The following is a 26,885-nucleotide window of genomic DNA, read 5'->3' as shown; positions in this document are numbered from 1 at the left end:
CATCCCTCATTTACCAGTCATTGGATGTGGATTGACCCAGGAAAGGAAGCATGATTTTGAGTGTGACATCTCTCTTTGGCAGAGAGTGGAGGCCATGTCTGTGAGCTATTACCCATCAACATTTCTGGGAGCTGGTAGAATGAGTTTTCCAATCCTAAAAGTCCTTGCGTGTGTGTGGGTGGGTGGGGGGCAGTGAAGCTGAGCTGTACACCACAGTGTCCACTACATGTCATTAGTAATTTCTAGGAGTTGAATTGCTGGGTCATAGGATATGTGTATATTCATCTTTAGTAGATATTGTCAAACAATATTCCAATGTGCTTATACCCAAACTCCCTCTTAATTTAGATTCTGAGATCCCCAAGTGGGATCTTACCATGAAGATAAAGGAACATTTATAGAAGGGAAACATAAAAGTGAGAATATCCTCTACATTAATTCAATATTTTCTATATTATGGGGAAAGCAAACTGAGAACCACTGGAATAGATTATTTATCATTTTCTACCTTACAGCTTTTAATATCCTGAAAAATGTCAACACTGTCCAGAATGTTCTGAAATCTAGTTATGGAATTAATAAATTCTAAAGACTTCCTTCTGTGCTGAGAAAAGAAAGAAGAGATATATGAATTGACTGTTGCCTTGAATTTCATTTTTCAGGGTGGCCAAATCAATGAAGGTCCCTGTATATGAGACCCCAGCGGGATGGAGATTCTTCTCCAATCTTATGGACTCGGGACGGTGCTCTCTGTGTGGAGAAGAGAGCTTTGGCACTGGTAGGTTTTGCTGGGGTGACATCACTGGGGAGGGCGGCTGTGGCTGCAGCCCTGTGTGACCCCAGTTTGGAGACCTGTGACCCTACAGTGAACCAAAGGCTATGTATGGGAAGAGATAATTAGAGGAAAAAAATGAGAGAAACCTGATGGGATATGTGCTATGATACACTCATCTCTTCTGCCCATGTTTTTCTCTCTTTTTTTAAAAATCAATTTTTGGATCATATGGTAATTCTATTTTTAATTTTCTGATTAACCTCCACACTGTTGTCCAAAGTGGCTGCACCAGTTTGCATTCCCAGTAGCAGTGCGTGAGGGTTCCCCTTCCTCCACATCCTCACCAACACCTGTTGTTTCTTGTGATCTTGATTTTAGCCATTCTGACAGGTGTAAGGTGACATCTCATTGTGGTTTTGATTTGCATTTTTCTGATGATAGTGATGTTGAGTATCCTTTCATGTGTCTGTTGGCCATCTGTATGTCTTCTTTGGGAAAATGTCTATTCAGGTCTTCTGCCCATTTTTAAATCAGATTGTTTGGGGTTTTTTGGTGTTGAGTTGCATAAGTTCTTTATATGTTTTGGATATTAACCCCTTATCAAATATATTATTTGCAAATATCTTCTCCCATTCAGTAGGCTGCCTTTCTCGTTTTATTGATGGTTGCCTTTCCTGTGCAAAAGCTTTTTATTTTGATGTAGTCTCAATAGCTTATTTTTGCTTTTGTTTCCCTTGCATTAGGAGACATATCTAGAAAAATGTTGCTGTGACCAATATCAGAGAAATTACTGCCTGTTTTCTCTTCTAGGATTTTTATGGTTTCAGGTCTCACACTTAGGTCTTTAACCCATTTGGAGTTTACTTTTGTGTATGGTGGGTATTTACCCTAAGAAGATGAAAACACTAATTTGAAAAGATCTATGCACCTCTATGTTCATTGCAGCATTATTTACAATAGCCAAGACATGGAAGCAACCTAAGTGTCCATTGACAGATGAACGGATAAGGAAGATGTGTGTGTGTGTGTGTGTGTGTGTGATGGAATATTACACAGCCATAAAAAGGATGAGATTGTTCCATTTGTAGCAACATGGATAGACTGAGATAGCATTATGCCAAGTGAAATGTCAGACTGAGAAACATAAATACTATATGATTTCATTCATATGTGGAATCTAAAACACAATCGCTTCTTGGCCTTTTGGCTAAGATCAAGTGTGGAATCTAAAAAACAAAACAAATGAATAAAAAAACAAAAAGCAAAATCACCAAGTGTCTATCCATAGATGAATGGGTAAAGAAAATGTGGAATATATATATATATATTGGAATATTACTCAGCCATAAAAAGAATGAGATCTTGCCATCTTGCAACATGGATGGACCCAGAATACTGTATAATTTCATTCATATGTGGAATTTAAGAAACAAAACAAATGAATAAAGAAAAAGACAAAAAAAACAGACTCTTAAATACAAAGAAAAAACTGGTGGTTGCCAGAGGGGAAGGGGATGTAGAGGGATGGGCAAAGTAAGTGAAGGGGAGTGGAGGATTCAGGCTTCCAGTTATAGAATGAATAAGTCATGGAAATGAAAGGCACAGCATAGGAAATATAGTCAATAGTATTGTGATGGTGTTGTATGGTGATAGATTCTATCTACACTTGTGGTGAGCATAGCATAACATATAGAGAAGTTGAATCACTATGTTGTGTACCTGAAATTAATGTAACATTGTGTGTCAACTGTACTCAAATAAAAAATATTTTAAAATTTCCATTTCTTTACAAAATTTTCTATTATGGCAATTTAAAAAATTTTATGAGAGTAGAGAGAATATCATTGAATTCTCACCTGCTTATCACCTAGTTTCAATCATCATCAACTCATGGTCAATCTTGCTTTATCTCTACCTTCATCTACAAGGTGAGCTCTCCTCTCTGATTAGTGTGAAACCATCCCTAGTGTGAACCTTTAAGTATAAAGGCTGTTGAGAAAAAATATGTAATACCACAGTACTATTATCACACCTAAAATATTAAAAATTCATTTCTTTTTTTCAGTATTTTGAAGATGTTACTTCATTGTCTTCTGGCTTGCATACTTTCCAAGAAAGGTGCTTCAGTTCTTGTCTCTGTTGCTCTGTGTTTAAACTCTTCCCAACCCCTACCTCTGGCTGCCCTCAATATTTTCTGTTTATGTTTTGTTTTTAATAGTTTAACTATAATATATCTAGGGTTTTTTTTTTTTTTAACCTTGCTTGGGGTTTGAGGGATTCTTGGATCTATTGCTTATTGTCTTTCATTAATTTTAGAAAATTCTCAGTCATTATCTTTTTAAATATTTCTCCTTCCCCATTCTCTCTCTCTTCTTCTGAGATTCTGATTACACATGTGTTAGATGATTTGTGACCATATGTTGTCTCAGAGCTCTTTACACATACTGTTTGGTTTTGTTTACTTTTTTTTTCTTTTGTGTTTCAGTTTAGATAGTTTCTATTGTCATTATCTTTAAGTCATTGATTCTTTCCTTAGCTGTGTCCAATCTTCTGATGAGCCTAGTGAAGGAATTCTTCATCCCTGGTATTGTTTTTTATTTCCAGCATTTCTCTTTGACTCTATAATTTTCATCTTGGTGAGAAAATTCCCCATCTGTTTAATATGTTGCTTACCTTTTCCATTAGATCATTTAACATATCAAACATAGTTATTCCAAACTCCCTGTCTGTTATTTCTAATATCTGATTTACCTCTGAACCTGGTATCTCTTTATTGAGAGATAAAGCAGTGGTTTAGTCTTTCTTGCTTTTTGTGTATCTCATAATTTATCATTGAATACTGGACAGAATGTATATAAGAACAGTAGAGACTCAGGTAAACAATATTTTTTTTTCAGGTAAAAAATATTTATACACAGAAATGGGCATACCTCTTCTTTTATCAGGCCATTACTGTGCAAGGTTAAATTAATCTAATCAGGAGTTGAGCTGGGTTTGGATTTTATTGTTTCTATTATAATTTTTAGTGTTGCATAGGGTTCAAATTCTTCCAGAAGTGGGATATTTTTACTGTGTGCCAAAAGCAAAGATGGGGTGCTGGAGGATATTCTTCAGTGTTTCTGTTTCATTTGCAGCTTTCAACAGTGCCCGCATGTCTGTGATATAAGATAGACCTCTGTTGTCAGGTGCTTGACCCTTCTCTAGTGGCAGCAGATCTCTGCTTAGTACTGGAGTAAGATGCTGGGTCCAAAAAGTTTTCCTACCCTTTCTCCAAGGGCAGAGGGTTTTCACTTCAATCCTTATTCCAGTAACAGTGGATTTTTGCATGGGTTCTTGGGATGAGAAAGTTTGCAACTCATATATCCAAAAGTTTAAGCCTTTTGTTTCCTATAAAAGAAAGGTTTGGAGACCTGGAAGGGCTTCATGCTTGTCTCTCAGTAGCTGATCATTGCTGCATGCCAACACTATCAGGTCTCCTTCTCTGTCTCCCATCTTTTTTGTGAGCACCCAGTGAAGGTTTGTGGGAAATAACTTGGAAATGTGTCCCTTGTATCTGGGACTCCTAGAAATTTAAACCAACATGATAGGCTATTCTTGACCTTTAAGCATTTTTGAAACTCTTAAGTGACTTCTTATTTTTCACTTTTATAGAAGCATCCTCTTTTTTCTGTGATCTGCCAAAGGAGAGATGGTTTTGTGTCCTGTTTCTTCTTGAAGGGGCTTGTCACTTTTATGGGATTCACTTGCTTTATTGCCTTATGACCTCATATTTCTAATGAGTTCAAGAAAAGTTATGATTTTGTAGGTTTCCTGGCCTTTTCTTATTACTGGGGTAGGAGTGACATTCTCTTACAGATGTCCACATCCTAAACAGAAATGCAGAAGTGGAGCTCCAAAAGTAATTTCTTAATAATTTCTCCTGTTCTCACCCCTTCCTTAATAGTTTTTTTTCTGATTGGGATCCAACAGATCTTACTTTATAGCTGGTTGATATCTCTTAAGTATCTTTTAATCTGCATATCTCCCTTTCACATGTTCTCTTTCTAATTTATTAATTGAAGAAACTGGTTCAAATCTTTTTAACAGCTTTGATTTTAATGCTGATATCCTGTTTTTCTTCCTAATTTCTTTGGTGCTTATATAAAGAGAGGTCTTTTCTCTCTTTTGCAACCACCTTAGCACATTCTAGTATTAATTACAATATTTTCTTTTCTAAAAACTCTATAATCTCTTGTGATTTTTAAAAGGTATACAGTCATATAATCTGTGACTAAAAGACTTTTTATGTTTCCTTTTCTATTATTTTTACCCTTTATGTCATATTCTTATTGCATTAGGTACAGTCGTCAGAATTATATTAAATAATAATTGTGATAATTCATGATTTTTTTTTTTTAAGATTTTATTTATTTATTTGACAGAGAGAGACACAGCGAGAGAGGGAACACAAGCAGGGGGAGTGGGAGAGGGAGAAGCAGGCTCCCCGCAGAGCAGGGAGCCCGATGCGGGACTCGAGCCCAGGACCCTGGGATCATGACCTGAGCTGAAGGCAGTCGCTTAACCAACTGAGCCACCCAGGCGCCCGATAATTCATGATTTTAATGGAAATGGATTTAACATTTTACCATCTGTTTTGGTGATTGCTTTTTAAAATTTTTTGAAAAGATTTTATTTATTTATTTGGGGGGAGGGGCAAAGGAAAAGGGAGAGAGAGAATCTCAAGCAGACTCTGTGCTGAGTGCAGAGTCCTATGACCCTGAGATCATGACCTGAGCGGAAATCAAGAGTCAGATGATCAACTGACTGAGCCACCTAGGCACCCCGGTGATTGCTTTTTAATGTTGGTAAAATATCAGGTCTATGTAGATATTTGTTTCCTATTTTCATTTTGCTTAGCATCTTGTAGAAACAGCTGCTGGCTTTATCAGGTGTCCTTTCAGAATCTAGTGATATACGAATACTTTTTTCTCTTTTATTATGAATGTAATGAAATACCATGATTGATTTGCTGATATCAAACCATCCTTGAATTCCTGAGAATAAGTCCTATTTGGTCATGCTTAAACAGATTGCAGTAAAACCACTTGACCTGGTTATAACGACAGCATTTCAGGATGTGCTGGGATTCCTGAAGAAATTTCGTTCTGGGTAATTTTCTTCTCTTATCCATGCTAGTGGCATTACTGTTAATGATCTGGGAGTGATGGTGTACATTTTTGTTTCCTTGGGAAAGGAGAGACCATATCAAGCTCTCTCAAGTGCTACTGTTTAGACTCAAAATGTGTGGCTGGTAGTTGTGCTTAGGTCAGTCCAAGCTGTGATGCCTTCTCTAACAACACAAATCTAGCAACTGGAATGGAAACTGGCAAGCCCAGGTTATCCCTCCCTTTGTCTTTATAAGCATTTATTGAGCACTTACAACATACCATATATTTACAGGCTTTAACTTTGCAGGATAAAATATTACATGCATGAGCCATATTATACCCTTAGTAACAAATATTTACTTACTTCAATTTAATAAACATTTATTCAGTACTTACAGAGTATAAGGCACTGTACTTGCATGGTATTTAGAATACAAAATGCTTATGACCATACCCTTAAGAAACTCAAGATCTTTGAGTACATCATTAGAAAGATGCACAGATTACTAGATGACTGTTCTGCAATGCAGAAACCTTAAATTTCTACAAGAGAGGAAGAGAAAAAATGCTGTGGGAGATGAGAAAATGCTTTGGGACTAGAGGTTCAAAGCAGACTTCAGGAAAGGGATGGAAGCTGGGCTGGTTGTTAAAGAATGGGAAGGATTTGTATACATAGAGATGAAAGGACCAGGCCTTGCCAGATGGAGGGAGCAATGCCAAGAAAGAAGTAGAGGCTGGAGAGCAGGGGACATGTGTTGCAAGTAGCCAGTTGTTCAGTTTGTCTAAAGCAGTGTTTTCCAAATATGAATCAAGACTCATTTGAGGTCAGGAAATTAATAAAATGTCGTGACAGCTTTTGGAAAAAAAAAATGAATAGACTAGAAACCTCTTAGAATGCATTGCGTTTAGTAAAGGTAAATATTATTCTGAGAAATATGTCTATATAAATACACACATAAGTATCTATGTGTACACTAGGTCTCATTGTAAAGTGTGCTTATTGTGGGTCATGGCCAAAAATGTCTGAGAAAGACTGGCTGTAGCAGAAGTCAGCACACTTTTTTTGTAAAGTGTTGGATAGTAAATACTTTGGGTTTTGCAGACGAAGACAATACGTACTGTCTCCTTCACACTCAGCTCTGCCACTGTAGCATAAATGCGGCCATGGGTAATACATCAGTGCATGAGAATGGCTGTTTCAATAAAAACTTATTTACAAAAATAGACTGAAGTCCGAATTTGTCCCGTGGGCTGAAGTTCACTAACCTCTGACATCTAGGGTAGGGTAGAGGAGGGGTTATCAAGAAGCGGTGCCAGAAATCCAAGTGAGGAGGGGACAATTTCATGGACCTGGCTTAGACACGGGTACGTGATTCAACGGGAACTAGGGAACCATGGTCTGCACTGGAGGGAGGTCTGCTAACAGATACCTTTCAGCAAACTTGGCTCTCAGTGATGCTGATTGCAATTTGTAGGCTGGCCTAGGAGGGAACTTTAAAAGTCTCTCACTGTTATACTTGTTTATCATGTTCCTTTTAAGGAGCACAAGGACCCTTTGTCAGGTTCAGGTGACATTTGCCTCATGAGCCTGATTTGACAGAGGAAGCTCCTGAGCCCAAGAAGGACTTGAGTGACTCACCCAGGGCCCCAGGGCTTGGAAAAGGTCCCCACTTGAATTACATTACAGTTGAACTAAAAGCCTGGTCTCCTGCCCTACACTGTGAGCTGTTTTCCACCATGCTGACCAGTCTTTCTGATGAAAGCAAAGACTAATTCCATCTTGCAGGCACCCAACAGTAAGGGACTGTTAGAGGGCCTGGGGAGTGGGACCACTCCGCCTTATAAGGGGAAAGTAGTTTCATTCTGCTCTTACAGATTTTATTAATGCCAGTTTCTGAGTAGCCCTGAGCTGGTATGTCAGAATTGCCTGGGAAACTTGCTAAAAATACATATATTCTATCCTACTCTTACTTGGAGTCTCTGGAAGGGTGGAACCTAAGGATCTGCATTTTAAATAAGTGTCCTTATATGATTTTTTTTTTAAGATTTTATTTATTTATTTGACAGAGAGAGACAGGGAGAGAGAGAACACAAGCAGGTTAAGTGGGAGAGGGAGAAGCAGGCTTCCCGCCGAGCAGGGAGCCTGATATGGGGCTCGATCCCAGGACCCTGGGATCATGACCTGAGCCGAAGGCAGACGCCTAATGACTGAGCTGCCCAGGCACCCCCTTGTATGATTTTTTTTAAAAGATTTATTTATTTATTAGAGAGAAGTGTGTGCGTGCAAGCAAGTGTGGGAAGGGGCAGAGGGAGAGGGAGAGAGAAGCTTTAGCAGATGCCTCACTGAGCTTGGAGCCCGATGCGGGGCTTGATCTCATGACCCTGAGATGGTGACTCAAGCCGAAACCAAGAATCAGATGCTCAACCGCCTGTGCTACCCAGGGCCCCCCTTATGTGATTTTGATGTGCAGTCAGGAGTAAGAAATATTGCTCTAGTGAAAACCAGTATTTTTTTTCATCCAGGTTGGTAGAAAGAGTATCCTTGAGGTGCCATGGTCCAGGAAGTCTAGAGGCCCAAAAATGTGAGGCTGATGAGTACCTGCCAAGAAGGACTCTTACCTGCCAGTTACAACAAGCCTTGTGGCCTCTCTGACCCTGAGTTCCAATCTGTAAAAGTCAGCTGATCACAGGAACCCCCTATCTACCTTGAGATATGGTTTTCAGAAGCAAGTGATCTAAGGGAGGAGAAAGTGGACAGATGGAAAGGTTTTAGATCTGCAACTGGGGAGGTGCTCCGAAAATGTACCCAAGCTTTCTTGAGCGGAGGCCTTTTCCTGTGTCCCTGGGGAATGGAGCTGTGTACCAACTAGGAATGCATCGTTTGGTGCCAAGAAAGCTTGAAAATATGGATCTGACTCAGGCTCAAGAATGTCAAGCTTTTTTTTTTCCAAGACGAGCAAGATGTATCGTGAGTGGAAGTTTCCCTTGCCAGCTCCTTGAGCTCCTAGAACTTTCCAAAGTAACAAGCCGGTGATAGGATCAGAGTTCAGGCTTCTCTCCTATGGAGAGGTCCAGGTCCTGGACAGTAGGAAACCTGTATTTCTGGCTCTGTCAGAGAGCCAAAGTCCCTTAAGAAGCCAGATCACCTTTTGTGCTGGGACCAGGTATTCACCCACCTGCTGGGAAGAGCCTTGGAAAACTCCTTTACAGAGAGAAAGAAGAACGTTTTATAAATTCTCAGATGTAAAGAGAAGAAAACTGTTCTTCTAAATGGCATTCTGGCTACTTTTCTAAAGTTCCAAATTTGAAGGAATCTGGACTTGTCCCCATACACAAAAGGGGATACATGAAACAACCAAACCTAAGATCTATAAAACCAAAAATTTTGAAGTTTTGTTTTGTTTTTTGTTTTGGCATTGGTTGATGTTCTTCTGGTTTCCATCATTGACAGCAGTTTTCTAAGAAGTTATACCATTTTGGGAATGTATGAATTGTCACAGCCTAAAGCTTCTTCCTTTACAAGTGACACTGAAGAGTTGTTGTGTTTGGGAAAGCCTGGATGAACTCTAAACTTGAACATCACTTTGAGTATTACTATTACTTTGATCACATATTCTTAAAAAGCTAATGTCAATAGCCATACAAATTTGTTGAATAAAATCAAGCAATACGACAATGTGTATTGTTTCCAAGAAAGTGCTCTCTGTTGAGTTTTTCACAGTAATAACAATAATCACTTTGAGTGAGCCTTAGTATGTGCCAGGGCATTGCTAAACCTTCTGTATGCGTCCCTCTCTCTCTGAAGATTTGGAATTGAATCCAGGTCTCCTGGCACCAGCGTGACTTGTCCATCATTGTCACACCAACTTTTTCCACTGTGAGCTTTGGAGTACAGCCTGGTGCTCTTGAAGTAGGCTATTTTTACATCTTCCCAGTTTCCAGCACAAAAGGGAGAAACCTAGCCTACGTGTGCATTCCGTGTCACAAGTAATTTCAAATGTTTGAGATTGGTTAGATCCCTCTGCTTGCTGTGCAGAAATCCTAAATGTCCTGAGAACAGGGGCCATGACTATTTTGTTTAGCTCTATTTCTTTGATATATGGCAGGTCTTGAGTGTTTGCAGGAGGGATGGAAGGATAGAAGGAGGGATGGTGGAATGGAAGGAAGTTAAGGTAGGAAGAGGAAATAAAGGAAGGAAGGCTCGAAAGATGGGTGGAAAGTGGACAGGAAACAAAGAATTTCCATTTTGGTATTTCTTCTTTGCCTTATTAGTAGTTATATTTTTGGCAGTTTTGAGTGGATATATATCTGGAGATCTGGGCACTTCTATCCCAAGATTTGGGAGGGTTTATAAAGACAAAACCACACAAATATAGAGCAGTTGGAAGGGAGAGGAGAGGGATATTATGAATTATAGTAAAATCAGAGTTATATAAAATTTAAAACTAAGGTTTTGATATTTTCAGTCATCATGTAATTATCAGCACAAATTAATAGCTAACAAAGTGCTTCTAGGAAGACTCCTTATCAAAACCTGTGTTAATGAATAGATTTTAAATGTTAAGTACTGTTAAGTATTTGCAATTTATTTTATTTACCTGTTTATTTCTTGTGTGTGTGGTTGCTGACAATTACCTGTAAAGAGCCACATGTTCAGTGGTGGGCCAGGTTCTAGCTTTAGTGATCTTTTGTATGTACTAAATTTTTACAGCCTTCCACACAGACATTCTCTGCTGTATAGTCTCATGGTTTATATTGTTGACTTATTCTCCAGTTGCTTTATGAAAGGACATTTTATTTCCCCTAATAGTTGTATAATTTATAACATTTTCAAGGCCATGCTTTCTCCTTTGTTTATGTTTCACACATGACCTAGGTACATCCTAACTCAAGATTGGGTTCACAGTATTGCTATTGATCAAATCTTGCATAGATTTAACCGTCCCTTATTTATACAGTGATTTTACTTAATAGTTTACATTTTTAAAAAGGTAAAATAAAGGAACACTTTAGTCCATTCCCTATCTAGATGATCACAAACTCTACATTTGGCTGTTTCCACGTTGGTTCAGTCTCTAGGTCAGAGAAAGAGGCCCGTGGACATGTGAATTTCAGATTATTGAGGTTCTACCATGTTTCCTTCTCCTATTCAGGGCCAACTTGTGTAAATCTGTCTGGGTAGCAGATGTGATGTGAGAAGGCCGTGGTGACAGGATTATCAGTGCTGGGAGAGCGGTTTCTCTGCCGGGCTAGTTGGGACAGGCTGTGTGCACATGTGCAGTTCAATCTAAGCTAGGCCAGAGCGCCGAGGCGCCATGATTGACATCCCCAACAGCCTCCTCATAAAGACTGAAAACCAAAACTCCCTTCTGGACCCTGATCCAGACTCTCTGATCCAGACAAACTCTCTACCCTTGTGCTGGGACACAGAGCTCCACTTGGAGTGGGAAAAATGTCTCCATCACATAAAATCCTGTTCTTGGGGTCTCCCCGGTTCCAGTCACATTGACCCTTCAATTCATCCCCCAGGCTGTTGAAAAGTGGCGAGGGAGGGTGAATGTGATGCCTGAGTGTGGAGCAGAAACAAAGGAGTGGGCCTCGGAGGCTGTGTCCACACTTACCAGGGCACTCTGGGACCGAGAATCCTGGGAAGTCACGGTCCGTAGCTAAGGGTTTCTTTGTCCACAATGTCTACTAAGGGACTTCTAACAAGGGGGCCCATCCCTTGGTATTTAAGATGCAGCTCCTAAAATGGTGCTTGGAGGCTTCCCCACCTGCTCTCTACTAGTTGCTAGATGACCCCATGAGAACAAAGTGTAATGACTATGGAGTGACAGGTCCTCAGCCTTGTAGTGCAGGCCGTAAACCACCAGAATGACTTCCAGTTCAGCTTATGACCTGTCAAGGGGCAGTTCTCAGGGAGTCGTGTTGTTTTCATCAGTGCTGGTGACAAAGAAACAGGGTGGGACATAAGAGTTAGGAGGTCCTACTGTCCCTTATCTTCCTATGCTGTTGTGCTCACAAGGGAGAGTTATGTCAGCTGGCTGGCCACCATATTTTTAATGCTCTCACCTTCTCCAGGGTGGATGGCTTGACTGCCTTGGGGCACGTGTTAATGAAATCGTGCTAATACGTCTGTTTATTGAGTACCTCCTCAGTGATAGATACCATGCTTAGGGCCTCCTATACATTATTTCACAGAGACTTCTCCACAATGAAGTGAATTAGGGACCATAAGGGCCCCTCATTTTCCAGATAAGGTCATTGAGGCTTAGGGAAGAAGGTCAAGCCAATGGTCTAGGTAACACTGGCAGAGTCAGGATTCAAACCCAATCTCACTGGCTCCCCAGTACCCTACTGCCCCCGGTTCAGGCCAGGAAGAGGGGTCATTTCCTCCTCTGTGGTTATGCTTTCAGATGGGGATGGAGTGTACGCCGGGGGACTTGGGAGAATGGGTGTCATGTGAACAACACCGGACCAGGAGTTGACAGATCTGGCTCCAATCTTGACTCCCCCTCTATGTGGTTGGACAACCTTACGCAGATTGCTTCACTTCTCTGGGCCTCAGTTTCCTCATTTATAAGATGAATATTCAGTGGGATGATCTGTAACATTTTTTTTCAATGTAACATTCCAGGTGGCTTCTCGCTATCTAGCTACTTTTAGTGAGGAGTGAATCCAGTAAATTAGATCAAGCTACATACTAAAGTTTCACTCAGTCATTGATTTATTCACTCAACGAATATTTACTGCACACTTTCTATGAGCCAGGGCCAGGAGAGAGTGATGAGTAATTTCAGACACAGTCCTTTCCCTCATGGAGCTTATTGGGTGTTGCCATGGTCAGGATATTAGCCAAATGCCCTGCAGGATATTTGTGTCAAACACTTTCATCATGATCATCGTCATCATCATCATAATCATTATCATCATGAAATTTATTGCCACATAGTATTATTCATTGGGATTCATGCTGACCACAGCCCTGGATGAGCTACTTTGGTCAGTTACTGCCATCCTACCTTTCTGAGCTGACAGCTGGCTCTTATACACAGGATATATATATCCTGACCTGCTTATATACAGAATAAATTTGTTCTCCAATTGATGAAAATTTTAGGGCATTTGTTTTTAAAAAGCATTTATTTGTAAGCATGGAAAAGTGGCAGTTTTTCCATGAGCCTTGCTTTTTGGCAAGATTTAAAAAGCTGAACGTAAGCGATTTGAGACATGAAGAAACAAAACTCCAAAACCAACCTGTCACAATTCTATAGCATGTTTTCAAATCTCAGAATCACCTGCAATGGGTGTCTCCCAATTTTCCCTTCTAACTCTACTATTATAAAAAAGACAAATCCTTGAGTGGATGAAAAGAGGACGGGGAGAATTTCACCGCCAACTAGTGGAACCTGCGTTTGTAAATGGAAGGATGAATTGATCTGAGAAGAGAAGCAAAGGGAAATCAGCAACTTTTCCTGACCGTCTTGTGTGCGAAGGAAGAAGTGCGCATTTGTGACCCCCATCTTCAGGAGGGTTGCCTTGGCTCCGGTCACCTGGGGCATTTTCTCTGTCGTCCTGCAGCCCCCAAGGACCACCGTGGTTCCTGGGCTTGCTGGTAGTAACGAAGTCCATCTGTGTCAGAGCCAAACTGCCCAGGTTTGAATCTTGTTTTCACCACTTCATTGCTGTGTGACCTCATAAAAATGGTCTAACTATAGTCTCTTCTTTGTAAAAAGGAGCTATGCTGTTGTGTAAATTGGATAAAGGAATACAACGGGTGTATGAGATACTGAGTCTAGTGTCTGGTACCTTGCTGTTATCCTTCTAAGAATGGAATTTATCTCACTTTGTAATCCTCCCCCGAGAGCAAGTGCATATACCTCCTGTCACTTCTGGTTCCGGGAACAATGATGCTACCATATGTGCTGAACATGCACGAATCCTAAAAACCATCAGGGACTGACTGGAGTGAGCGGCCCTTCTTTTTAGATGACCACCCATCCTGGCATGCCGGGGACTGAGAGGTTTTCTGGGGGGTGGGACATTTGCTGCTATAATCGGGAAGGTCCCAGGCAAACTGGGACGAGTTGGTTACCCCAAAGTTGGCAAAACCCTCGTAAGTTTTCCAGACAAAAAGGGCAGGGAGAGACCATAATCCTGATGCTGGTTCCAGCAAGAGCCACCCACCCAAGCAGGGCCTGTGGCATCCACTGAACTAGAGACCAGAGGCCACTTTCATTTAGCACCAAATTTGGACAAAAAGAGGAAGAGGCCTAATTTGCTACTCCTAAGCAATCTGCCCCTAACATGGACCTATTTTGATTATTCTTCTCCAAAAGCAGTGGCCCTTAACCCCAGCTGCCCATGAGAATCACTTGAGGAACTTTAAAAAAAAATACCGATGCCCGTTCCCCATTGCCAAAAAATTCTCATTTTAATGGTCAGGAATGAGGCCTGTGCATTGGTATTTGGTATTTTTTATAAGTTCTTTAGGCGATTCTAATGCACAGCCTGGACTGAGAATCATAACCCCTGTTCCAGCTTGGGCCCTGCAAAAGGTGCACAATAATGTCTATTTTCCTAATTGACAAGTTCAGATGTTCCTGATCTGAGTCTCAGCTGAGATGACTTGATCTGTTAGGAACTTGTGTCATGTTTTATTGAGTTGATTTGCCCATGCTGGGATTTCCATTCGAAGAAAATCCCTTTGAGACTGAGTACGCTCTTTATTTCCCCCTTATCTTTCATGAGGCCACTATGCTTACTGGTGTACTTCCTAGCTGAAAGTCATATGGTTTTAAAACTTGAGAAAATTCAAAGCCGAATTTGGGTGGAGGGGAAGATAGGAATATTTCTGATGAGAAAAAAAAATTGACCCTCTTTTTTGTACCTATTTTTGCTGGAGTCATGGTGGGAAAGAGCTGAGTGCCCTTGGGTGGGAATGGCAGCTTCTCTAGGCTTTAGGTTGGGCTGGCCTGGATGGAGGAAGGCAAGGTGAAGGGTACTTTTGGGCTTTGAGAATATGGCTAAAAGCTCCTGGCAAGGTCCCCAACCAGGTGGCCAGGGTACCAGAGGAAGCAAGCTTCAAAAATTGTACTGGTATTATTCAATGCTAAAAAGAAATGAGCTATCAAGCCATGGAAATTCATGGAGGAACCTTAAATGCATATTACTAAGTGAAAGAAGCCAGACTGCAAAGATTCCATACTGTGTGAGTCCAACTATATGGTAATCTGGAAAAGGCATAACTATGAAGATGGCAAAAATATTAGTAGTTTGCCATGTTTGTCCAAATCATTGACTGTACACCAAGAGTGAACCCTAGCATAAACTATGGACTTCGGGTGATAATCATGTGTCAGTGTAGGTTCAGCAGTTATAACAAATGTCCCACTCTGCTGGGGAATGTTGATAGTGGGGGAAGTTGTATTTGTGTGAGGATAGGGAGTATAGGGGACTCCCCGTACTTTTCATTCCATTTTGCTGTGAAGCTAAAGGTAGGCTACACAATGAGCTTCCCCAGCCGCCCCCAAGGCCAATGTTGACAGCTCAGCTGCACAGCTTCTTCCGCATCCTCAACTCCTGTGAGTTACTAAAACCTTACAGGACATTCCTGATTCTAATCGCAAGACTTGCGAGACCCCAGGGGGGGTCGGGGGGGGGTCATATTCAGTCTCTATGCTCTAAAAAGCTGTTACTCAGAGGAAGAAATGGGATGATTGATAGGTTCAAAGTTTTTTTTTTTTTTTTTAAGATTTTATTTATTTATTTGAGAGAGACAATGAGATAGAGCATGAGAGGGGGGAGGGTCAGAGGGAGAAGCAGACTCCCTGCTGAGCAGGGAGCCCGATGCGGGACTCGATCCAGGGACTCCAGGATCATGACCTGAGCCGAAGGCAGTCGCTTAACAAACTGAGCCACCCAGGTGCCCGATAGGTTCAAAGTTTATCACCTGTTCATAAGTGGTAGCGATCCCTTTAATATCCCAACTAGCTCTTTGGTAAATGGAAATGAATGGCTTCGAATGTGAATTTCTACCCACCACCGAAAATGTCTTATAATGAAAAAACACATGTTTTTTCTGGAAATAGGGCAGAAGAAGAAGAAAACACCTGTGATTCTACCATTTCAGAGCTAACTATTGTTAGTGGTTAGGTGGTCCTCCTGTTGTTTACCTGTGCACACATATATATACATATCTACATATCTTTTGCTATAAAAGTATACTGAATATACTTCCTTGGTAAACTGATTTGTTCCATTTATGAAAACATCTAAACAAGCTTTTGGATGGATTTTCCACAATTATCCTGATGTTTAACAATTAGCATTTATTTTTCCAATTTTCCTCTCTTCTCTTAGCTATTTTAGTAAATGTTGTTATGGCTAAAGGTTAAAAAAAAATAGAATAGCTGGGTCCAAAGCTGGGCGATACTTTAAGACTATTGATTATTTTTGCCAAATTATGCTATCAAACTGCACACATTTATACTAATACTTACTGGTACTGGTATTCTTCTTCCCCTAACTGACCTTTGCTAATTTGGCAGTCTCCAAATATTATCCCATTTTATGGATTTGACCACAGTGAGACTGAACATTTGTTCAAATGTTTTTAACTATTAATATTTTTCTCTTGAAAAATTGCTCATTTGTGCCCTTCTGCACAGTTTTCTATTGGGGTTTTTTCTTTCTCATTGACTCATAAAATATTTATAAATATGAAGTGTATTAGCCATGTAATATATAATGTGAACAGCTCTCCCCTCTGTTTTTACTGTTTATGGTGGGGTTTCAGAAAACCATTTTATACCTTTGTGTTTTCTGCATTTCTTGTTTAATTTACCTATCACTGATATGGCATTATAGTTCATTTGCTTTAAAGAATTATTAAAAAGAAGGTTGTATCCCCCAAACCCTCTCCAAAGCATACTATGAGCATCCAGGGGAAACATGTGTAAATGCAACATCATCAGTGTCTCTATCCCCACCTCAGAAAGCTGTAAAGAGCACAATTTTATTAGATCATTATGGGCCCTTATGAATTTTGGCAGATGTTTAACTTGTAGGCAAATATATCCAAAGCCAACTCACAATCTACTGTGAAGTTGGCGACAAAGGGCGAGATATTTTTTTTTTAAGTCCTGCTAAAAGAACTTATGTCTCTTCTACCACTAAATTATGACATCTTATTTCACAGAGTTAATAGCATCTAATGGTTCTATCTCCAGGTAATGTAATCCAGCTGGAAATGCAAAGGTATGTGAAGCCCATGTTTTAAAACAAAAGAGTATTTTTCTCTAGCCAGTAAATAAAAGTGATTTTTCAGCTATAAAAGGACAAAAGGTTTTGAAATTATCCCCTCGGGCAGGGTTTCCTAGACTTGTTTTTTTGGCATTTAGCCATGGAGCCAGCCCAGCATCTTCCAAACTTCTTCCATTTTTGTAGCAGTGTGAAGAGTTCGCTGGATAAGATGAGCGTCACCCCCGGTGTGATGATTAAGCCTGGGGTCCTCTCAACCTAGAGGCAGTGGCAACCAGATGTCTAAAAGTGTCATCAGCAGATCATTGATCAGCACAGAGGAAGAACCAAAAACTGATTGTTTTCCCTTTTAAATATCTTTTTTTTTTATTTTTTTGTTCTTATGTTAATACCCATACATTACATCATTAGTTTTAGATGAAGGGTTCCATGATTCATTGTTTGCGCACAACACCCAGTGCTCCATGCAGAATGTGCCCTCCTCAATACCCATCACCAGGCCAACCCATCCTCCCACCCCCGTCCCCTCCAGAACCCTGCTTGTTTTTCAGAGTCCATCGTCTCTCATGGTTCGTCCACCCCTCCGATTTCCCCCGCTTCATTCTTCCCCTCCCGCTACCTTCTTCTTCTTTTTTTTTTTCTTAACATATATTGCACTATTTGTTTCAGAGGTACAGATCTGTGATTCAACAGTCTTGCACAATTCACAGCACTTACCAGAGCACATACCCTCCCCAGTGTCTATCACCCAGTCACCCCATCCCTCCCACCCCACCCCCCACTCCAACAACACTCAGTTTGTTTCCTGCAATTAAGAATTCCTCATATCAGTGAGATCATATGATACATGTCTTTCTCTGTTTGACTTATTTCACTCAACATAATACCCTCCAGTTCCTTTTAAATATCTTCACTGCTCTCTCAAGGTTGTATGTTTCCTTTTTGAGGAAAAGCATGTAACACTTAACACCATAAATGTAACAAGAGCAAATGACTCATAGCTTCATTGAGAAGTTGTCAAAAATGTTGAACTTAACTAAAGTATTATTCATCCCATTTCCAAGGTTTAAATAGCTTTGTGACATCGGGTCTCCCTTTTTGATTTTCTATATATGTTTCATAGCCCTGAAACTGAAGAGTGCTCTTGTCCGTTCTCATTGCTCTATTGCAAGAAGCGATGGTCCAGCCCCTGGTCCCAGTCCCCTTTCTTATGATATGGTTATTGCTAGTGTCAGAGGATAACATTATATGAATAACTGAGAACAATCTGCCTTAAAGTGTGTCTTAAGGAATTAGCACCATGTTGGTGCATTGTGTGAATTACCAATGATAAGATTAACAGCAACAACAATCACTTGTGACATCCCAGTCAGTGCTCTAAATACCTAGGCATGTGTAATCACTTCACCCTGACAGTAACTCTGTGGGGTGGGAGTCATTGTTGTCCCTATGCTGTAGATGAGAACAGCCAGTCACACAAAGGGAAGTAGTTGAGCCAGCACTTGAACATGAGGAAACTGACTCAAGAGCCTGCCCTCTGGACTTGATTAAATTGGTAGGACAACTCCACAAGATTGGTGACAGTATCCTCATTTTACAGATGAGAAGTCGAGGCTCGGAAAGGTTAATAACTTTGCAACAACTTCTCACATATGTGGGAAGTAGCAGGAGTTTGGTTTCAAACCCTCATTCCAAAGCCTTCCCATGCTTTTCCCATTACACCATGTTCCTTACGCTGCTACATGTGCCTTGTATTCAGGGCTCTATTCATTTTGGAGAGAGCTTAGAGTTGGCAATAGACAGGTGCTAAGTGGGCCTCTTGCACTTCCTTCTGGTTCTTTTTTGCTCAGAAACCTTTGTTCAGCTGGCATTCGTCATTGGTGTGGATGCCATGATATGAACTGCCTCTCCTTCTATGGAGTAGCTGTAGGATTAGGCTTCCCAGTTTCCCAGGTTATTCCTGCATCGGGGACTTTGTGGTTGCTGACCCTTGGCTTGGAAAACTTTGTCCCCACATCTCAGCGTGGCCAACTCCTTCTCATGTGTCATCTCAGATGTCATCGTGATCTGACGACCTATATTCATTTCCTGAGGCTGCCATAACATATTACCATAAACTGAGTGGCTTAAAACAACAGAAATTTATTCTCTCATAGTCCTGGTTGCCAGAAGTCCAAAATCAAGGTGTTGGCAGCGTCATCCTTCCTCTGAAGGCTCTAGGGGAGAATATTTCCTTGCCTCTTTCAACTTCAGGTGGCTCCATATGTTCCCTCCCTGGTGGCAGCATAATTCCAATCTCTGTCTCTGTCTTTTTTTTTTATAATTTTTTTTTATTATGTTATGTTAGTCACCAAACAGCACATCATTAGTTTTTGATGTAGTGTTCCATGATTCATTGTTTGCGTATATCACCCATTGCTCCATGCAATATGTGCCCTCCTTAATACCCATCACCGGGCTCACCCATCCCCCTACCCCCCTCCCCTCTAAAACCCTCAGTTTGATTCCCGGAGTCATAGTCTCTCCTGGTTCGTCTCCGTCTCTGATTCCCCGGCCCTTCATTTTTTCCTTCCTTCTCCTAATGTCCTCCATGCTATTCCTTATGTTCCACAAATAAGTGAAACCATATGATAATTGACTTTCTCTGCTTGACTTATTTCACTTACCATAATCTCCTCCAGTCCCATCCATGTTGATGTAAAAGTTGGGTATTCATTCTTTCTGATGGCTGAGTAATATTCCCTTGTATATATGGACCACATCTTCTTTATCCATTCGTCTGTTGAAGGGCATCTCGGCTCCTTCCACAGTTTCGCTATTGTGGACTGCTGCAGTGCATGTGGCCCTTCTTTTCCCTACATCTCTGTCTTCAGGGTAAATACCCAGTAGTGCAATTGCTGGGTCATAGGGCAGCTCTATTTTTAACTTTTTGAGGAACCTCCACACTGTTTTCCAAAGTGGCTGTACCAACTTGCATTCCCACCAACAGTGTAAGAGGGTTCCCCTTTCTCCACAACCTCTCCAACATTTGTTGTTTCTTGCCTTGTCAATTTTTGCCATTCTAATTTTGGTGTAAGGTGGTATCTCAATGTGGTTTTGATTTGAATTCCCCTGATGGCTAATGATGTTGAACATTTTTTCATGTGTCTGTTAGCCATTTGTATGTCTTTTTTGGAGAAGAGTTTGTTCATGTCTTCTGCCCATTTTTTGACTTGATTATTTGTTTTTTGGGTGTTGAGTTTGAGAAGTTCTTTACATAACCTGCTCCTTTGTATTTCTCCTCTCTGTGTCTTCTCCTCTCCTTCGAAAAACACTTGTCATTGGATTTAAGGTCCACCTGGATAACCCAGGATGATCTCATCTCAAGGTCCTTAATTCTATTGGCAAGACTGTTTCCCCAAATAAGGTCACATTCACAGGATCTGGGTGAGCATATCTTTTGGGAAAGCCACCACTAACCCTCCTGTAGATAAACTACACTACACTCTAAGTAATAGAGTTTTTGCTGCTGTCATACTCCATGACTTTTTTGCATAGCCCTTGTCCTTATTTAATGCATCTTGTTCTCTCATCTACTTTTCCATTGCCAGTCCCTACCTACTTGAATTCAAGCTTATGAATAAAGAGCTTTCTTGTTCCCTGCTGTATCCCTAGCACCTAGACCAGTGTTTGGTATATTGTAAGGATCACCAAATTACTGAATGAATGAATGATGGCGTTGGGCAACTGTGATGTCACCTTGGCTCTTTGGTACTTTCCACAACTTCCAGGATTGTATTTTATTTTTTGATGTTATTTTATGTTATTTGAATTTCAGTTGGGTTTTTTTTTGGAAATGCAAGTATATGATGGGACATGTATTTATCACGATGGATAAATATATCCAACCATTTCAACATTCAATTGCTAACTGGTCTTCATAGTTCATTTAGCTTTTACTTTTCCCCTAGGAACAATTCCTCAGCAGAATACTTCTTTCTTCCTTAGGCTCCGATCACCTCCGGGAAAAAGATGGCCTCTGGGCTGTCTTGGTCTGGCTTTCCATATTGGCTGCCCGGAAGCAGAGTGTGGAGGAAATCGTCCGAGATCACTGGGCCAAATTTGGCCGCCACTATTATTGCAGGTGAGAAGGGTAGGGACCCTGGGGAACTGCTCTTAAAGGAAAGTGGTGGGCTAGAACCTTAAGAAGGAGGCAGCTTTCAGGACAGTCTGAGGAACACAGGGGCTGGGTCCTTGACAGGACCTCCAAACAGGAAGGCATAAATTTCCCCTCCCCTGGTGACATTCCTCTGTGATCTTTTCATCCGTGCCTATAAGGTGGGCAGCCATTCCAAGGGGGACTCTGAACTGCGGAACCTTGAAAGTCCTTTAGTGCCCATGACAGTTTTATAGTCCAATCGGGGGCTCTCCTTGTTAGTTCTCCACCCATAATTATCAAGGGAGGGAGGCAGAGGCAAAGCTGTGACAGGTCGGACTGCTTTTGTAATCCTCTCCTTCCCTCTGTCTTACTTGCCTGCTAACGGTCCAACAATGTCTAAGGTGCCCTCTGAAGGGACCATATGGTTCAGGAGCCCCACCTTTTGCTAAAGGGTTGTCCCTATGAAAGGAGATACAGAAGAGGGAACTGTTACCCTGGGAGGGAGGAAGGGCAAAGGTCAGTGGCTAAGAGCTCAGGGTTGGGGGGCTCTATATCACTTTCCTGTTTTTGAAATAAGTGAGGGGGCAGAGTCTTTTGGCTGCCTGGTTGCCTGCTAGATATGTGTACCTAGATATGATAGGTTTGTGTTCCTGGTACCAAGCCATGGTCTTGGGGGAGCAGTGATAGGCAAGGATGTTAACTGTGGAGAACCTGGGGATCTGGCAAGGGAATCCTTGGGTATCCTCAGACACTCTCTCTGTTTGGAAAACAGAAATTGTGGCTCCTTTGCTTTGTTTATGAATAGTTAACTACTTTGGGTGTTTGGTTATGTTTTAAGAGCTTAAGGAACAGAAAGAAAGCCTTAGACTTCCCTTATAAGGTGATTGTTTCTTCTCTTAAGAACTCGTTTACTTAGATAAATATCAGAGAATAAGAAAGCCCGTGATAGGATTCATTACTGTCAAAAAGATTGCAGTGCTCTGGGAAATGTTGACAGTGCCCTAATAGTCTTTTCTCCAGTTTAGTCAAGAAGGCAGAGGTTGTTAACTGCCTGAAAACCACCTCAAATGATTCCTTGCTTTTTTTTTCTTTTAAAGATTTTATTTATTTATTTGACAGACAGAGAGAGACAGGGAGAAAGGGAACATAAGCAGGGGGAGTGGGAGAGGGAGAAGCAAGCTCCCCACTGAGCAGGGAGCCCGATGTGGGGCTCGATCCTAGGACCCTGGGATCATGACCTGAGCTGAAGGCAGATGCTTAACCGACTGAGCCACCCAGGCGCCCCTCAAATGATTCCTTGTATCATAAAATATTCTCAAGGCAGGTGAGCATTTGTTTTACTTACTAGTAGTTATTTTTTTAAAGATTTTATTTATTTATTTGACAGAGAGAGAGCACAAGTAGGGGGAGCAGCAGAGGAAGAGGGAGAAGCAGGCTCCCGGCTGAGCAGGGAGCCCGATGTGGGACTCGATCCCAGGACCCTGGGATCATGACCTGAGCCAAAGGCAGACGCTCAACGACTGAGCCAGCCAGGTGCCCCTACTTACTAGTATTTCTAATTAGTGCCAAAATATCCTGATTCTTGTGGGCCTTTTTGGCATACCAGGGAAGTAACTGGCACAACAAAACTTTCTATTGCACAAAGCTGTTCCAAAAAAGTCCAACCTGATAAAATGTGTTATGATTGCCAACCTCTGGCTTAGTGAGATCACTTTGAGTTAGGGATGTGTTCCTCATAATTTGTGCAATGATTATCTAGCTTTCTGCCAGTGTTTTGAAGACGTGGTGTTCTGATAAGTGTATTTATAATATAGTTCATTTTTTTTGTGTGGCCAAGAGCTTACATGATAATTACATTTTTCATAACAAATACCATATTAGAGAATATAATGCAATGGAGATTTAAATTCTTGTAGAACATTGACTTATGTTTCAGATTTCTGTCCAAAGAGATCCCAGAGATAAAGAAAAAGGGAGGAGGGAATAGGTAGGATGAAAGGTAAACACTTTTTTTTTTTTCAGCCTCCAGCAGATACAGGTTGAGAGATCCTTGTGGAATAAAATGACTTCTAGCCTGTTCTTTTTGGTGGGGAGGAGATAATTACACAGTTTTGTTTGACTTATTTCTGAGCCTGAAGTTGTGTCTGGGAACCCAGATGATTTTCCTTGTGTGAGTGGACCCCAGAAGGTACTCTCCATTGAAAGATTTCGTCCCTTGAAAGTGTGTTGTGGTGGTCAGAGGGGGTGGTTTGTGGTAGCGAAGGGGGGACCGTCCCAGAGTCTGCTTGTGTTTGAAGATGAGCATTTGGGCAGGCTGGTCTGACCACCTCAGTCATAGACCGAATGTGAACTGTCCCCTTAGTGGATTTTCTCAACCTCTGAATCTCTTTCAGTGCCCCTCGGTATCCTAATAAACCCTCTATCCCATCCTCCTGCCCCTCTCTGCTTGGTTGGGTCTTGATCTTCCCCCAGAATACTATCTTTAAACAGAATTTAGGCTTAGAACACATCCACTGCTGAGAATGTTCTGAGACAGTTCCCAGTTGTTTTGTTTCTGAGGCTGGGGAGGGCACATCTGTGTAGGAGGGAGAGATTACAAGACGGAGATACAGGGACAGGGGACCCACTGCTAGAAATGGCCTCATTCCATGTTTTCCATTTTGGCTAAAACCCTGATGTTTACTCAAAGTCTTAAAAGATCTTGGGTGAAGAAAAAGTAACAGTGATTCAAGTCTTCCTTCTTTCAGCTGGCTGGGAACTCACATCTTGTTCCTGTGTCACACAGAGTACAGTATGAGATCCCATCAGAGCCATGTGGGCACAGCTGCCCCTTGGGGGCTTCCTTCTTAAACAGACCCCCTTGGGTGTGCCATTTGGTTTTGGTCAAGACTATCTGACACTGGGGAAGACTCTACGGTTTCCTTATGGTAGTGACTAAGAAGAAAATCAATTAATAGTTTTAAGCAACGGTGTCTGGCATTGGGCCAACTACTTGATATGCATTATGGTATTTAAACCCTACAACAACAAATGAGATAGGTGTTATTTTTAGTCTTTTTTTTCCTATTCACCTCCCAGCCCCATTGTTACATTTGATGTTCTTGGCTAGGAGGACTTTTTTTTAATGGAACAATTGTGGTATTTCTTCCAAGTTTCCAAGAGAGTTTTATGGTACGTTGATGTCCCTTCCTCCTTCTCTCTTCACCTCCCTTGATTCCTCTCTCTCCTTCCTTCCTCCCTCCCTTCTCTTCCTCCCATCTTTCATCCCACTGCTTGACAAACACTTACTAGAAGCAACAGAGAACAAAACAGATAAGGTCTCTGCCCTCCTGGAGCTTGTGGTTCGTGTGGGCAAAAGCAGATAAGAAATAAGTAAACAAATACACCAAGTCAATACAGATTGGGATGATTACTACAAGAAAATATCAACAGTGATGTGAGAGAGGGAGAGATAGAGGGAAGTATCTTGAATGGATGGTCGGAGAAGGTCACTTTCTGGAGGTGACACTAAGTTGGAAAAGTGACGGAGGAGAATGTGTCAGGTATTCGAATGGTCGGGGGAAGAATATACCAGGTTGAGGGAACAGACAGCAACGGCAAAGGCCCAAAGGCAGGACAGGGCAAAGTGTCTCTGGGGACTGGAAAGGAAGCCCCTATGACTGGAGCACGGGGAACAAGGGCGAGAGTGGGACAAAGTCAAGGGGGTGGATGGGGTCGGATCCCACAGCACCTTATGGCCTGTGGCTACAGTCTTGTTCTCAATGTGATGGGCACTTGGGGAGGGATTTAAAAGAAAGGACAGGACTTGATGTGATTTTTACAGCATCACTCAGGCTCCTGTATAGGGCCTGGGTTATATGGGCCAGGTAGAAGAGCGTGGGGACCAGTTGGGGTGCTTTTCTGTGCCGTTCTTCCAGGAAAACAAAACCAGTGATTAGATGACCTTGAGAGGTCTACCCCGTTGCTGGGTCTCTGATTAGGTTTGTCTTCACCCTGTGTCCTGCCTTCCCTCACCAGGTTTGACTATGAGGGGCTAGAGCCCAAGACAACCTATTACATCATGAGGGACCTGGAGGCCCTGGTCACGGACAAGTCCTTCATCGGCCAGCAGTTCGCCGTGGGAAACCACGTCTACAGTGTGGCAAAAACAGACTGCTTTGAATATGTGGACCCCGTGGATGGCACGGTGACCAAGAAACAGGTACTTGCTAGGAAATCACCAGAATGGGCAAAGCCAGGGGCCAAAGTGTCCAACGGCTGGAGAGTTCTGTAGGGCTGCTCTGCTCTGAGTGCTTCATTAGACATACGAGAGCCTGCAGCCAGGAGAGAAGAAAGCCCTTGGTGAGGGTTACCTACCTAGTTAATTCATGGCAGAGGGTGCATTTGAACACAGCGTCCTGTCTGTCCAGTATTCTTTCTGCTTGTAACTGACAGGCTAATACGGCACATAGATAGACACCCAATATTTCCTTCTGAAATGTCTGCAGCCTGAGGGCTCATTGCAGATTCAGAAAAGGTTCCCAGGGCAAGATACTGCTTTTCCTTGGCAACCCTGTCAAGTGCAGGTGTGTTTCCCCTTTTATGACTGTATGTCATTGAGAATGATAGGAGTGTACCCAGATGGGTTTGTAGGGGAAGAAACAGTGGGAAAATTTGTCCCACAAAACCCAAAAGGAAGATTTATGGTGGAGAATGATTACAAAAGGTCAGTGACAAAATCAACAACTTCTGTCATGGTCTCATCTTTGCGAATTGTGTAAGAAAAGTTGAAAGCTACTACAGGTATTTTTTCTTCTCAGTTTGTGTGTTTATTGGCTGTGGCAAAAACCGACCACTCTAGGAGCACATTTCAACATTTACAGTTCAAATAAGACACTGAGTAATGTTAAGAAAAGTTCCATTCTAAAATCCCCAGATTCTTTTTTTTTTATTCTTATGTTAATCCCCATACATTACATCATTAGTTCTAGATGAAGTGTTCCATGATTCATTGTTTGTGCATAACACCCAGTGCTCCATGCAGAACGTGCCCTCCTCAATACCCACCACCAGGCTAACCCATCCTCCCACCCCCCTCCCCTCTAGAACCCCGTTTGTTTTTCAGAGTCCATTGTCTCTCATGGTTTGTCTACCCCTCCGATTTCCCCTGCTTCATTCTTCCCCTCCCACTACCTTCTTCTTCTTTTTTTTTTCCGTAACATATATTGCATTATTTGTTTCAGAGGTACAGATCTGAGATTCAACAGTCTTGCACAATTCACAGCGCTTACCAGAGCACATCCCCTCCCCAGTGTCTATCACCCAGTCACCCCCTCCCTCCCACCCCACCCCCCACTCCAACAACACTCAGTTTGTTTCCTGCGATTAAGAATTCCTCATATCAGTGAGATCATATGATACATGTCTTTCTCTGTTTGACTTATTTCACTCAACATAATACCCTCCAGTTCCATCCACGTCGTTGCAAATGGCAAGATTTCATTCCTTTTGATGGCTGCATAATATTCCATTGTATATATATACCACATCTTCTTTATCCATTCATCTGTTGATGGACATCTTG

General features: G+C 41.6%; 1 protein-coding gene across 1 annotated transcript in view; it reads left to right on the top strand.

Annotated features, from left to right (window-relative positions):
* Window positions 1-26,885, top strand: part of PGM5 (phosphoglucomutase 5) — a 196,160-nt gene that overhangs the window by 118,248 nt on the left and 51,027 nt on the right. Inside the window, exons 7-9 of the mRNA XM_035029099.1 lie at window positions 663-778; window positions 21,172-21,307; window positions 25,340-25,523. Coding sequence (XP_034884990.1) covers window positions 663-778; window positions 21,172-21,307; window positions 25,340-25,523 — 436 coding nt within the window. The remainder of the gene's footprint in view (window positions 1-662; window positions 779-21,171; window positions 21,308-25,339; window positions 25,524-26,885) is intronic.

This window comes from Mirounga leonina, unplaced genomic scaffold (assembly GCF_011800145.1).
Source record: "Mirounga leonina isolate KUSES-001 unplaced genomic scaffold, KU_Mleo_1.0 Mir_224, whole genome shotgun sequence".
NCBI lineage: Eukaryota > Metazoa > Chordata > Mammalia > Carnivora > Phocidae > Mirounga > Mirounga leonina.
This window is presented reverse-complemented; position numbering and strand designations above follow the sequence as displayed.